A 15137-nucleotide genomic window follows, 5' to 3' on the forward strand; every position below is an offset into this window, starting at 1 on the left:
TCGGTAAAAGGCAGTTTATTAGGGCAGCTTAATGTGGAATGGCCTCCCGTGGGCCGCAGACCAGCTGCTCCAGGACCCCTGGGCCCGCCCCACAGGGCTTCCCCCCCAAGTGGGGCCTACTGGACAGAGGAAGAGTGTTCAACTGCCAAGGCGCTGATCTTGATCCACGTGGAAGCCGCAGGACTCTGCAGGATGCTGATGAAGGCCTGGAGGCAGAGCTGAGGTTTCTGAACCCAGGAAGGCACGGAACCGCACTGGTGGGCACGGCGGTGGGCCGATGGGAACACTGGTGTGGCGTGGGGAGCAGTTATCTCCAAGGATGGTCCAGGCTCCGAGGGGCTCACACCCTGGGCAGAGTGGGCTCTCTGGGTAGCAGAGAGGGGAGTGAGCCTTCCCAGGGACAGGCCCCCTTGGGTGCCCCAGTCACTGTTGGGGGCAGGCGGGAGGAGGCCTGGCTGGAGCTGCCCTGGGGGGCCTGGCGGTCTCACGGGAGCCCAAGGGCAGGGCGGCAGCCGGCAGTGTGTTCACAGAGGCTCACCGCCAAAGCTGCTTTTGCTTTTCTTACGCTTGGCCTTGGTGAAGGGGATGTCGAGGGACTCGAGGCGGAAGGGCCGAGGCTGGGGCATTTCCGGGGCCTGGGCAGGTGGGATGGCAGAGCCGCCACCGAGCGGGGAGCTGAGGCCTGGTGGGGAGCTGTGGTGTGCTGCGGAAAAGCACAGAAGGGAGACACGCTGTTGGCCAGGATGCGGGGGGTGGAGAGGAAAGACTGTGTGTGGGGTACAAAGTCTGGTCCCCCCGCCCCAGCCAGAGGCCCTGGGACCCCAGGCTCTGAGAGCTGCTCTGGCTGAGGCCTTGGGCCCAGCACTGCATCTCTGCCCAAAGGGTCTGGTCTGGGCGCATGAATTTTCAAGCCTCAGACTGTGCAGCCTGGGGTGTCAAGCCAGACAAGCCTGCTGCAAAACCCTGCTCCGTCACTTCATGGGAGGGTAACCTTGGGGAGCTGCTTCTCTCAGCCTTGGTTTCCTCATCTGCAACATGGGCACGATGCCAGGTACTCATGGGATGTGAGTTTCTTCACAGTCCAGCTTTCCTCTCCTTACTCCTCACCTCCACCCACTCTGTCTCTCAAACAACCTCAGGACAGATCTGAGGTTTGCTTTTTAATTGGTATTGGATTGGAAGCCCAGTGTCTTTGGTTTCAGTTTTAAGAGCAAAGTGGCTTTCAACTCTTGCTTGTAAAATCGTGTTTTGCTTTTGTGGTCCCGATTGCCCTGCTTTGGGAATGAGTTGCCATCTGAAGAAGCTGGTGAGGAACTGACCGAGTCCTAGGCAAGCCCAGGCTGGGACCCGGCCATGTGCTAAGGGCCTGCTGTGTGTCAGGAAGACAGAGGATCCAACTTGGCACCTCGCCCCCCAGGAAATGGAGGGGGACAGGAGATGGGGGGCACTCCCCACCTCGTCTCACCGATCACAGGAGGAGGCAGCTCCCCTCAGTTTACAGTGGAGGAAACAGGCTCAGAGAGGGAAAGGGGTTCCTGGCCCGGCCTATGTGACTCCAGAGCGCTCAGGGAGGGGCTGGAGGGCAGGAGGCAGGCGGGATGCTCACCCAGGCTCTTCATGGGGTCCGTGCCGAGGATCTGGCTGGCCCGCTTGGGCCGGAAGTAGTTACTGGCTATGTTCTCACTGTCACTGCGACTGAGCATCAGCCTGTAGCGGTCCTCTTCCTGCCGAGATTCCAAGTCCTCCAGGTCAGGACCCCTTGTTTGTGCACTTCCTGTACCCTGTGCCCTGACCCGAGGCGGTTCTGTGGGCTCTGCCGGCCTGAGCGGCGGGCTGCCCTGAACCTCACTGCCCACGTTGTGGTACCCTCCACTCCAGACCCTAACTCCTGCGTGGGATCCAGGCAGCTCAGGCAGCAAGGAGGCTGGCCGTCTCCAGTCTACACACGGTCCTCCCCACCCCCACCTTGGGACAGGAAGCACCTTATTCCTCCTGCAGCGCTCAAAACCAGGCCCATCGGGGGCAAGGCAGATACTACATCCCCCACACCCAGGACACACACTCATATAACAGTGCGCAGCTCACGAGCTCACGCATGATCATTAGAGCTGGGGTCCAGGACACACACTCATATAACAGTGCGCAGCTCACGAGCTCACGCATGATCATTAGAGCTGGGGTCCAGGACACACACTCATATAACAGTGCGCAGCTCACGAGCTCACGTATGATCATTAGAGCTGGGGTCCTCTAACACTTGTCACCAAGCCCTAGTGCTTTTCACTGCTGCCGTGGATCTGTTTTCTTCAGCCCGAACCTCTTCCTTCAGGGAACTACCCTTCACTCACTGGACATGGTCATGGTAGGTTATGCATTCAGGGCACCCCAGCCGCAGCAGCAGTACCACCACTGCCGCCTGCCCATGCCCTTGCTACACATCTGGACACGTGGCCCGGAGTGGGCCAATCACAGAACGCCATCTCCTGGACATAGTCATTGGTCCAAGAGTAGGCCCATGACCCAGGCAGAGCCAATCAGAATCTTCCCACAAGCACTGGTTTAAGGATGCTCCAAAAAACCGTATCTCTCTTCCTCTTGGATTACCAATTGCTAGCAGCCATCTTTCCTGCCACACAGAGACCTGCCTCCGTCCAAACCTAGGACTCCAGGTGAAGCAGAGCCAAGAGGTGAAGAAGCCACACAGAACCAGGACTGGTTGGGCCCCTTGATCCAGCCATGCCTGAAACTGGTCCACTTAACACAGACCAAGAAAATCCCTGTTTTGCTTATGACTGTTTGCTTTGCATAGGTATCCATCACCTGGAACTAGAGCATTCAAATATAACCCCAGATTCAGAATGGCTTTTCTCAGGAACAACTTTCCTTTTCCTTTTTTTAAAACCAAGTTAGGGAATCAAAAGCAGCCAATCAGTGCCTAAGACCAGCCTGAGTTGCTCAGATGGAGACGCTTGGCTGGGATTCATCAACCTGTGAGTGACCTTATCGTGACTGCAAAGGTATGTTCCATGTAGGTTTTCCAAAGTATCTGTAATGGTTAATGGTGAGGATCAGCAAATTATACAGTCTGTGGGTCAAACCTGGCCCACAGACTGTTCTTGGAAGCGCTCTGGACACAGCTGTGCTCAGCCATCTACATACGGCGGGGGTGGGTTCGCACTCTCTGGCAGGGCTGAGAGCTGTGTCCTAGCACCCAAGCCTTGAAACAGTTGCTGTGTGGCCCTTTAGAGAAAAGTTGGCTGACCTCCTTTAAGGCTGTGTATTTGCTGGAATACAAAATAAAGGCAGTATGAAGTAAAGTGACTATAGAATCACAGTGACTGTTTATGGAAACTTTTGAGGACGCTTTCTGTTCAAGAGTACCAGCCGGGGCCCAGGAAACCAGGATGAGCTGTTTGGTCTCTGGGTTTGCGGCTGAAACCTCTGTCCTTCACCAGCAGGGTGGGCTGCCTTGAGCCCCTGCTCCTCCTCTGGTCTCTGCGCACACTAAAGTGCCTCTGAACGAGGGCCAGAGGAGCTATGGGGTCTAGGGTGACACAGACAGGGCCCCCGCTCAGCCCCCTGATGTAATCCTCAGGTCGCCTGGAAGCACAGTCCAGTTCCTACAGCCCCCCTGGCCCACCGCGCCTTGGGAGCCAAGCTCCCCGCTCCCCACTGGCTCTCCCAGAGACCCTACCATGCCTGGTTCGCCGTTGTCCGCTGCGGAAGTTTTGCGGGCTGGTCTGTTCTGTGGCCCTGTTGAAACTGCTATGAGAAAACAGAAGCTGAGGTCACTGCTGCCTGGAAGGAGGGCCAGCAGGGCTGGGGGAGAGGCTGGGCGCTCAGGCAGGCCTGGCTCGGGCTTGGAGCCAGGGGAGGACACTGCCCAACCCTAGAGAGGGGATGGCCCTGAGAGGCAGCAGGAGGGCTTAGGCCGAAGCAGCCATCCCCCTGCCTCCAGGCAAGACTGCAGGTGAGCCTGGGGAGACAGGCCAGCGCTGCCTGCAGCCTGCGAGGAAACGAGGCAGCTGGCGTTTCACCGGGGGTGGTGCCACGCAGGGGTTAACAGTCAGCCACGTGTTGCTCTGGCTAAGCCACGAATAAAACGCCATGGGAAAAGAATGAAAGCAAGATAGAGCAATTAAGTATAATCTAAACAAAAGTTCATCGGCTTGATGAGTTGGGGTCGTCACGCCCTGCTGAGCCAAGGGAAAACACTGTGGGCCTTGCAACGCTAGGTCAGTGCAAGCTCAGAATACTGTTCACTGCACACACAAAGATGTTTTCCCCAAGGCATGTGCGGGTTTAGGGCCTCCAGCAGGGTGATACCCTTTGCACGAGAAAATAACGACAGTTCAAGGTCATCAGTAACGTGGGACTCAGGACGGGGCACACAGGAAGCTGACCTTATCGTAGCACCACAGATACTCTCTGCGAGCTGAGAGACTAAATACAAGTGATGTGGCTCCGAGGAACAGCGCTCTTGACCCCTGAGATCTTGAGTCCCCCGTCCCATCTTTAAAACTTTAATTCTGTCTCTAGTTTCTTTCTTCCAAACTGTGTGTCGCCCCACTTTTGCTCCCTGCCTGCTGCGCTGGTCCCCGCCAGGGTCGTCAGAGATGGAGGACCTAGGTGAGCACTCCCTGAGCAGGAGGCGGATGGGTGCGGCCCCACCAGACCCGGGAGCCTGTGGCTCCCTGGACGGGCGGAGCCGCTGGAGAGGGTCCACTGCAAATCTGAGCCTAATCTGAGACTCAGTGAGGGCTCGGTGGCTTTCAGGAGTAGCTCATCCAACCCCTTCTCTGTGAAGATCAGGCGACCAAGGCCCAGAGAGGGACAGTGATCATCACAGGGTCACACAGGAGATCAGCAGCAAAAGGAGAAAGTGAGCCAGGCCTGCAACTGCCCAGCTCGCTTCTGTTCTTGGCCTACAACTCACTGCTCTGATTGTGACTCTGGGTAAGTCGCTTACACTCTCTGAAATTTCTCATACGGAAGACGGGTGAAAATATCCCTTCAAAGGGTTATTGCAGGCTGAAGTAAGGACAATAATGATCGTGGTAATTAAATGCATCAGGCATTTAAAATGTGCCGGGCATGTTTCCAAGGATTTTACACATCATAAGACCTTAAGCCACCCAGCGATCTTTAAGGAAGGTGCCGTTATTGGTCCCCATCTCACAGATGAAAACACTGAGTCCCAAGAGCTGACAGCAACTGCTGGAGCCAAAACTCCAACCCACGTGTGTCTGACTCAGGCCCCCGACATTCTGGGTACCCAGGGTCAACTGTCTGCTGCCCCCAGAGCCAGCTGGGAGGGGTGCAGGGCCCCCCTGTCAGCCTGTGGGACAGCAGACTGTGGAGAAGGGCGGGGGGCAAAGGAGGTGGGCAGCAACAGCAAAGCCCCTGACCTGCTGGGAGGCTGGTTTTTATGATGATGGGCTCGGGAATCTTCCAGAAACCATTGTCTTCATCCCAGCAGGACTCTCGTCTTATCTTCTCCAGGTTGCTATAGTTACAGTCCCGGCGAATCAGGGGCTGCACCTGCTCCAAGAGCTGCTGGAAGAGCAGAAAGTCACGTTCCTGCCGCCGGATGGTGGCCAAGTAATCGATCTTCTCCAGCTCAAACTCCGACTGCAGATCTTTGATCTCCACCTCTGCCGCCCGGAGCTGAAAACAAAAGATGAACAAGCAGTGAGCAGGAAAGACATCCAGCGGTTTCCCTCTCCTCCACGCCCGTCCCCTGCCCCGCCCCCCGCCCATCAGTCACTCAGCCCCGGCCCACTGATCCTCTCACCCATCCAATCTGATCGCCACCGTCTATCCCGTCATCCTTCCATTGATTCATTCCCTGTCCCTCCCACCCCTCCACTCAGTACTTAGATGAGCACCTACAGGGTCCGGAGCCCTGTAGAAAGCAGGAAGAGAGGCTGGTCATCCACTCCCATCACCAGCCCTCAGTCACTATCCGCACTCGTATGTTTTATTCAGAAGCCCTTTACAAGGCTCCACGTGTAACACTGTAGTTACCACAGTCCTCAAGATCTCAGAGAACGGTACAAATTCTTTCTTCTAAAAGAAGCAGTAGGCGGGACTTGCCTGCTCGTCCAGTGACTAGGAGACAACTGTCTGCCTGCGAACGCAGGGGACAGGGGTTCGATCCCTGGTCCAGGAAGAGCCCGAATGCCACAGCAACTGAAGCCTGTGCCCAGGGCCCGCAAGCTCCACCTGCTGAAGCTTAAGCGCCTGGAGCCTGCGCTCCGCAACGAGAAGTCACCACAGTGAGGTGCCTGCGCGTAGCAATGAAGACCCAGAACATCCAAAAGTAATAAACTAGTATTTTAAGAAAGCAGCAGTAGGCATACATGCTCAGACAATAGCCCTTGCTCCCCTCTACTGTCACACTTCGTTGGTGTTCAGTCACTCAGTCGTGCTCAGCTCTTTACAGCCCCATGGACTGCAGCGCACCAGGCTCCCCTGTCCTTCACCATCTCTCAGAGTTTGCTCAAACTCATGTCCACTGAGTCAGTGATGCCACCCAACCATCTCATCCTTTGTCACCCACTTTTCCTCCTGCCTTCGATCTTTCATCAGGGTCTTTTCCAATGAGTCGGCTCTTCGAATCAGGTGACCAAAGTATTGGAGCTTCAGCTTCAGCATCAGTCCTCCCAGTGAATTTTAAGGGTTTATTTCCTTTAAGATTGACTAGCTTGATCTCCTTTCAGTCCAATGGACTTTCAAGAGCCTTCTCCAGTACCACATTTTGAAAGCATCAATTCTTCGACACTCGGTCTTCTTTATAGTCCATCTCTCACATTCATACATGACTACTGGTAAAACCATAGCTTTGACTATATGGACCTTTGTTGGCAAAGTGATGTCTCTGCTTTTTGTTATGATGTGACAAATACTAGACTTAAGAATCAGACCTACCTGGATTGAACCGTAGGTTTCATATTTTTTGGTCTCTTGCTCAGGTCTGCCAGACTTGCCCTCCACACCCTCCTAAGCACAGTGACTCCCAGCGCCAACAGCAGCCAAGCCCTCCCTCAGCCCCATGACACCTTCGTGTACAGTCTGTTTCCTCACACAGCAAGGACAGTTTGACTAGTAAAGAAGGCTGTTGTAAATTCACGGGAACGATAATCACATGTAACCAACTGAGAACAGAGAATGCCTGGTAGGACTCAGGTGGGCAGGGAGCCATCAGGGAGGGGCAGGTACACAGGGCCTTCAGCTAAATTAACTGTGCTCCCTGTATGTAGTTGGATAGTAGTTACGTGGCGTTCATGGTAACAATCTTTATGTATTTTTATACATTTATGCACTCAGACGCTCACTTGTGTCCGACTCTGACCCCATGGGCTGTAGGCTGCCAGGCTTCTTTGTCCATACAATTTTCCAGGCAAGAATACTGGAGTGGGGTGCCATTTCCTCCTCCAGGGGATCTTCCCAACCCAGGGATCAAACCTGCATGTCTTGCGTCTCCTACATTGGCAGGTGGATTCTTTACCACTAGAGCCACCTGGGAAGCCTCTTATCCTTTATCATCACTCACAATTATTTTTAATTGAGCTATAACCCACATCAAACTATTCACCCATTTAAAGTGTGCAAATCAGGAATTCCCTGGCAGTCCAGTGGTTAGAGCTCTGCACTCTCACTGCCAAGGGTCCAGGTTCAATCCCTGGTTGGGCAACTAAAACCCCACAAGTTGTGCAACATGGTCCAAAAATTAAACTAAAAAAATAAAGCACAGGGCGTCCCTGGTGGTACAGTGGATAAGAATCTGCCTGAGACCGCAGCGGACATAGTTCGATCCCTGGACTGGGAAGATCCCACTTGCCACAGAGCAATTAAAGCTCATGCACCACAACTGCTGAGCCCATGTTCTAGAGCCTGTCTCCAAAACCAGAGGAGCCACCACAATGAAAAGCCCACATGGGAGAAGAGCCCCAGCTCACCACAGTGAGAGAAACCCGCGCACAGCAGCAAGGACACAGTGCGGCCAGAATGGCCAACGCCGAACATCCGGTCATATGTTTGTTGGCAATTTGTATATCTTCTTTGCAGAAATCTCTCTTCAGATCCTTTGCCCATTTTAAAATTGGGTAGTCTCTTTATTCTTGAGTAGATTATTTTTTTCTAGACTCAAGCACCTTATCATACTATATAATTTGAAAATATTTTCTCTCATTCTGTGGGCTGTCTTTTCTCTTTTTTGATAGTATTCTTTAAAGCATGAAAGTTTTAATTAAGTCCAGTTTGTCTTTTTTTTTCTTTTGATTGTTTATGCTTTTGGTGTAATACCTAAGAAAGCGTCTAATTCAAGGCGATAAAGATTTTTTTTTAATTTTATTTTATTTTTAAATTTTACATAATTGTATTAGTTTTGCCAAATATCAAAATGAATCCGCCACAGGTATACATGTGTCCCCATCCTGAACCCTCCTCCCTCCTCCCTCCCCATACCATCCCTCTGGGTCATCCCAGTGCACTAGCCCCAAGCATCCAGTATCGTGCATCGAACCTGGACTGGCATCTCGTTTCATGCATGATATTTTACATGTTTCAATGCCATTCTCCCAAATCTGCCCACCCTCTCCCTCTCCCACAGAGTCCATAAGACTGATCTATACATCAGTGTCTCTTTTGCTGTCTCGTACACAGAGTTATTGTTACCATCTTTTTAAATTCCATATATATGCATTAGTATACTGTATTGGTGTTTTTCCTTCTGGCTTTACTTCACTCTGTATAATAGGCTCCATAATTCAAGGCAATAAAGATTTAAACCTGTGTTTTATTTTACATGTTTAATAGTTTTACCTCATATTTGGCTTTTTGACCCATTCTGAGTTAATTTTTATATACAGTGTGAGGCTGGAGCCCAGCCTCATTCTTTCGCATGTGAACATCTAGCTGTCCCAGCGCCATTTATTAGAAAGATCATCTGTTCTCCACTGAACCATCTTGGCACCCTGTTGAAAATCAACTAACTGTAAATGTGAGAGTTATTTCTGGATCTCCAATCCAATTGCATTGATTTTAAATCTTTACATCAGTACTGCACAGCCTTGACAACTGTAACTTTGTAGTAAACTTTGAAATCATGAAGTATGAGTCCTCCAACTTTGTTCTTTTCAAGATTATCTTGGCTATTCTGAGTCCCTTGAATTTTCATACAAACTTTAAGATCAGCTTGTCAGTTGCTTCAAAGAAGCCAGCTGGTTCTTTAAGAAAGATTGCTTTGAAATCTGTAGATCAGTTTGAGAAGTACTATCATCTTATCAGGCTTCCCTTGTAGCTCAGTTAGTAAAGAACCTGCCTGCCATGAAGGAGACCCAGGTTCGATCCCTGGGTCAGGAAGATCCCCTGGAGAAGGAAATGGCAACCCACTCCAGTATCCTTGCGGGAAAATCTCATGGACAGAGGAGCCTGGTGGGTTGCAGTCCATGGGGTCTCAAGAGTTGGACACAACTTAGCGACTAAACCACCATCACCACCACCATCTTATCAAGTCTTCCGATCCATGAACATGGGTGTCTTTCCATTTATTTAGCTTTTTTTGTTTCTTCTTTATCATTTTTTGGCCACACTGCAGCACGCAGGATCTCAGTTCCCGGACCAGTGCAGAGTCTTAAGCACTGGACCAACAGGAAGTCTCTATTTAGGTATTCTTAATTTTTTCAACAATATAGTTTTTGGAATATAAGTTTTATACTACTTTTGTGAAATTTATTCCTAAGTATTTTTTTGATGTATTGCAAATAAAATTGTTTTCTTAAAAAATTTATTTGCAGATTGTTCATCACAAGTATATAGACATACAATTGCTTTTTCCTTATTGATTTTGTATCCTGCTGAATTTGTTTATTGATTCCAACAGATTTTTTAGTGGATTCCTTTTAAGGATTTTCTGTTTATAAAGATCATGCCATCTGATAGTTGTGCCTATCTTTGCCAATCTAAACGCCTTTTATTTCACTTTCTTGCCTAACTGCCCTTGTTAGAACCATCAGTCTCATGTGGAATATAAGTAGTGACAGCAAATGCCCTTTTCCTGTTTCTGAACTTAAGGGACAAGCAGTCAGTCCCTCGCCACTGAGTGTTGTGTTAGCTGTGAGTTTTTCCTGCCCTTTATCAGGCTCAAGAAGTTACCTTCCATTCATAGTTTGTTGAGCATTTTTATGACAGATTTTGAATTTTGTTAAATGCTTTCTCTGCACCTATTAAGAAGATCATGTGGGTTTTGTCCTTTATTCTATTGATATTAGAATAATTGATTTCTGAATGCTAAACCAATCTTGCATTCCTGGGATAAATCCTACTTCAGCACGGTGTATAATCCTTTGCATATGTTGTTAACAGTTCTATGAACACCTATAAGAACATCTAGAGCATCAAAAAAAAAGATGTTCTTTCATCATAAGGGACTGGAATACAAAATTAGAAGTCACGAGATACCTGAGGTAACAGACAAGTTTGGCCTTTGAGAACAAAATGAAGCAGGGCAAAGGCTAACAGAATTCTGCCAAGAGAATGCACTGGTCATACCAAACACCCTTTTCCAACAACACAAAAGACAACTTTACACGTGAACATCACCGAATGGTCAATACCAAAATCAGATTGATTACGTTCTTTGTAGCCAAAGATGGAGAAGCTCTATACAGTCAGCAAAAATAAGACTGGGAGCTGACTGTGGCTGAAATCATCAGCTCCTTACTGCAAAATTCAAGCTTAAATTGAAGAAAGTAGGAAAAGCCACTAGGCCACTCAAGTATGACCTAAATCAAATCCCTTATGGTTACACAGTGGAGATGATGAATAACATCAAGGGATTGGATCTGGTAAACAGAGTGCCTGAAGAACTATGGATGGAGGCTCACACCATTGTACAGGAGGCAGTGACCAAAACCATCCCCAAGAAAAAGAACTGCAAGAAGGCGACATGGTTGTCTGAGCAGGCTTTACAGATAGCTCAGAAAGGAAGAGACGTGAAAAGCAAAGGAGAGAGGGAAAGATATATCCAACTGAATGCAGAGTTCCAGGGAATAGCAAAGAGAGGTTAATTCAGTTCAGTTCAGTCACTCAGTCGTGTCCGACACTTTGCGACCCCATGGACTGCAGCACACCAGGCCTCCCTGTCCATCACCAACTCCTGGAGCCTACTCAAACTCATGTCCATCGAGTTGGTGATGCCATCCAACCATCTCATCCTCTGTCATCCCCTTAAGGAGAGGTTAGAAAGCATCCTTCAGTGAACAATGCAAAGAAATAGAGGAAAAATAGGATGGGAAAGACTAGAGATCTTTTCAAGGAAACAGGAGATATCAAGGGAACGTTTCATATAAAGATGGGCACAATAAAGGACAGAAATGGTATGGACCTAACAGAAGCAGAGGAGATTAAGAAGAGGTGGCAAGAATACATAGAAGAACTGCACAAAAAGATCTTCATGACTGGGACAACCACGATGGTGTGGTCACTCACCTAGAGCCAGATATCCTAGAGTGTGAAGTCAAGTAGGCTTTAGGTAGCATTACTACCAAGAAAGCTAGTGGAGGTCATGGAATTCCAGCTGAGCTATTTAAAATCCTAAAAGATGATGCTGTGAAAGTGCTGCACTCAATACATGTCAGCAAATTTGGAACACTCAGCAGTGGCCACAGAACTGGAAAAGGTCAGTTTTCATTCCAATTCCAAAGAAGGGCAATGCCAAAGAATGTTCAAACTGCCATACAATTGCAATCATCTCTCATGCTAGCAAGGTAATGCTCAAAATCCGTCAAACTAAGATTCAACAGTATGTGAACTGAGAACTTCCAGATGTACAAGCTGGATTTAGAAAAGGCAGAGGAACCAGAGATCAAATTGCCAACATCCAATGGATCGTATAAAAAGCAAGGGAATTCTAGAAAAATATCTACTTCTGCTTCATTGACTACACTAAAGCGTTTGACTCTGTGGATCAAAACAAACTATGAAAAATTCTTAGAGATGGAAATGCTCGACCGCCTCACCTGTCTCCTGAGAAACCTGTAAGCAGGTCAAGAAGCAACAGTTAGAACCGGACACGGAACAACAGACTGGTTCCAAATTGGGAAAGGAGTATATCAAGGCTGTATATTGTCACATTGCTTATTCAACTTATATGCAGAATACATTATTCGAAATGCTGGGCTGGATGAAGCACAAGCTGGAATAAAGATTTCCAGGAGAAATATCAGTAACCTCAGATATGCAGATGACACCACCCTTACGGCAGAAAGTGAAGAGAAACTGAAGAGCCTCTTGATGAAAGTGAAAGAGAAGAGTGAAAAAGTTGGCTTAAAACTCAACATTCAAAAAACAAATATCATGGCATCCAGTTCCATCACTTCATGGCAAAAAGATGAGGAAAAAGAGGAAGCAGTGACAGATTCTATTTTCTTGGACTTCAAAATCACTGCAGATGGTGACTGCAGCCACGCAATTAAGACACTTGCTCCTTGGAACAAAAGCTATGACAAACCTAGACAGTGTATTAAAAAGCAAAGACATCACTTTGCTGACAGAGTCATACAGTCAAAGCTCTGGTTTTTCCAGTAGTCATGTATAAATGTGATATGTGAACCATAAAGAAGGCTGAGAGAAGAACTGGTTCTTTTGAATTGTGGTGCTGGAGGAGACTCTTGAGAATCCCTTGACAGCAAGGAGATCAAGCCAGTCAATCCTAAAAGAAATAAACCCTGAATATTCATTGAAAGGACTGATGATGAAGCTGAAGCTCCAATATTTTGGCCACCTGTTGCAAAGAGCCAACTCGCTGGAAAAGACCCTAAAGCTGGGAAAGACTGAAGGCAAAAGGAGAAGAGGATAGTAGAGAAGCAGATGGTTAGAGAGCATCAGCAACTCGATGGACATGAATCTGAGGAATCTCCAGGAAATAGTGAAGAACAGGGAAGCCCAGCGTGCTGCAGTCCCCGGAGTCCCAGAGAGTCAGACGCGACTGAGCGACGGAACAACAATCGACTCAAAAATAAGGAGATTATCCGAGATTGAGTGGGCCCAATGTAATCTATGGTAAGTTATGACCAACCTAGACAGCATATTAAAAAGCAGAGACATTACTTTTCCAACAAAGGTCCGTCTAGTCAAGGCTATGGTTTTTCCTGTGGTCATGTATGGATGTGAGAGTTGGACTGTGAAGAAGGCTAAGCGCCGAAGAATTGACGGTTTTGAACTGTGGTGTTGGAGAAGACTCTTGAGAGTCCCTTGGACTGCAAGGAGATCCAACCAGTCCATTCTGAAGGAGATCAGCCCTGGGTGTTCTTTGGAAGGACTGACGCTAAAGCTTAAACTCCAGTACTTTGGCCACCTCATGCGAAAAGTTGACTCATTGGGAAAGACTCTGATGCTGGGAGGGATTGGGGGCAGGAGGAGAAGGGGACACCAGAGGATGAGATGGCTGGATGGCATCACTGACTTGATGGACATGAGTCTGAGTGAACTCCGGGAGTTGGTGATGGACAGGGAGGCCTGGCGTGCTGCGATTCATGGGGTTGCAAAGAGTCGGACACGACTGATCGACTGAACTGAACTGAACTGAATGTAATCTATATACCATCATGTGGGAGAGGGAGCAGAGAGAGATGAGTAGAAGAGGTTCGTTAAAGGAGATGCTTGGGAATTCCCTGGGGGCCCAGAGGTTAGGACTCCACGTTTTCACTGCTGAGGGGGTGCGTTCAATCCCTGGTTCCATAAGCAGAGTGGCACGGTCACAAATAAAGAGAGGCTTCAGAGAAGTAAGTCAGGACAGCCAAAGAGACGGGAAGCAGGAGAGAGACACTCCAGGCCAGGATGTCTTTGGAGGGGGCCAGGCAGCAGGAAGTACAGGCTGCCTCTAGAAACTGAGCGTGACCATGGCTGACGGCCGGCAAGGAGATGGGAATCTCAGCCCTTCAACCACGTGTCAACAACCCCAAATGGACTGTCCCCTTGGATCTCCAGAAAGAAACGCAGCCCTGACAACACCTCGAGTTCGGCCTTGGGGAATTCTAAGCGGAGAAGCCAGCCATGCCGTACCTGCAGTCTGACCTACAGAGCTGTGGGAAGGTTTATTTTTAAATGTTTATTTACTGTTTTGCTGCGCTGGGTCTTCCTTGCTGGGCCGGCTCTTCTCCAGTTGTGGTGCCCAGGCTTCTCGTCGCCGTGGCTCCTCTCGTTGAGGAACACGGGCTCCAGGGTGCTCGCGCTTCAGTAGTTGAGGCACGTGGGCTCAGCAGCTGTAGCTCACAAGCTCAGTAGTTGTGAGGCACGGGCTCAGTGGCTCTGAGGCATTTGAGATCCTCCCGGGATCAGGGGTTGAACCCGTGTCTCCTGCACCGGCAGGCGGATTCTTTACCACTGAGCCACCAGGGAAACCCCCTGTGAAACAGTCAATTTGTGTTGTTTTAGGCAACAAAATGTGTGGCAATTTGCTACAGCAGCCACAGGAGACTAATGCAGAGCTCTGTTTAAAGCCACACCTCCGTATGGACAGAAAAGTGTATTACTGAGTAAAAAAATAAAAACACCTAGCAAGCCACCCCAACCTCTAGCTCTGTATGGCTGTTAGCACAACTGACACCACCTTGGGCCCGTTCAGTTCCTGCTGTCCCTCCACTGACCCCACCCTGGGCTGTGTGTGTGTGCGCTAAGTCACTTCAGTCATATCCGACTCTTTGTAACACCGTGGACTGTAGCCCACCAGGCTCCTCTGTCCACAGGATTCTCCAGACAAGAATACTGGAGTGGGTTGCCATGCCCGCCTCCAGGGGGTCTTCCTGACCCGGGGATGGAACCCGCACGGCTTCTGTCTCCTACATTGGCAGGAGGGTTCTTTACCACTAGCGCCACCTGGGAAGTACTGTGTAGTAAATTTCTTCTGCGTGGCCAAGGGCTTTGTAGTTGATCATTTCAGTTCAGTTCAGTCGCTCAGTCGTGTCCGACTCCTTGCAACCCCATGAATAGCAGCACGCCAGGCCTCCCTGTCCATCACCAACTCCCAGAGTTCACTCAAATTCACGTCCATCGAGTCAGTGATGCCATCCAGCCATCTCATCCTCTGTCGTCCCCTTCTCCTCCCGCCCCCAGTCCCTCCCAGCATCAGAGTC

At 49.5% G+C, this 15137-nt stretch overlaps 1 protein-coding gene across 2 annotated transcripts in view; it reads right to left on the reverse strand.

Moving 5' to 3' along the window:
* Positions 1-15137, reverse strand: part of KIF17 (kinesin family member 17) — a 51015-nt gene continuing 35878 nt past the window's right edge. The window contains exons 12-15 of one of the 2 annotated variants that reach the window (XM_010829969.1): positions 5409-5667; positions 3695-3762; positions 1607-1724; positions 1-703 (exon numbers count right to left, since the gene is read on the reverse strand). In XM_010829969.1, coding sequence (XP_010828271.1) covers positions 525-703; positions 1607-1724; positions 3695-3762; positions 5409-5667 — 624 coding nt within the window. In that variant the 3' untranslated portion in view covers positions 1-524. Of the gene's footprint in view, positions 704-1606; positions 1725-3694; positions 3766-5408; positions 5668-15137 lie in introns of both variants that reach the window. The other variant, XM_010829968.1, reaches the window with a different exon arrangement.

This window comes from Bison bison, unplaced genomic scaffold (assembly GCF_000754665.1).
Source record: "Bison bison bison isolate TAMUID 2011002044 unplaced genomic scaffold, Bison_UMD1.0 scf7180017864516, whole genome shotgun sequence".
NCBI lineage: Eukaryota > Metazoa > Chordata > Mammalia > Artiodactyla > Bovidae > Bison > Bison bison.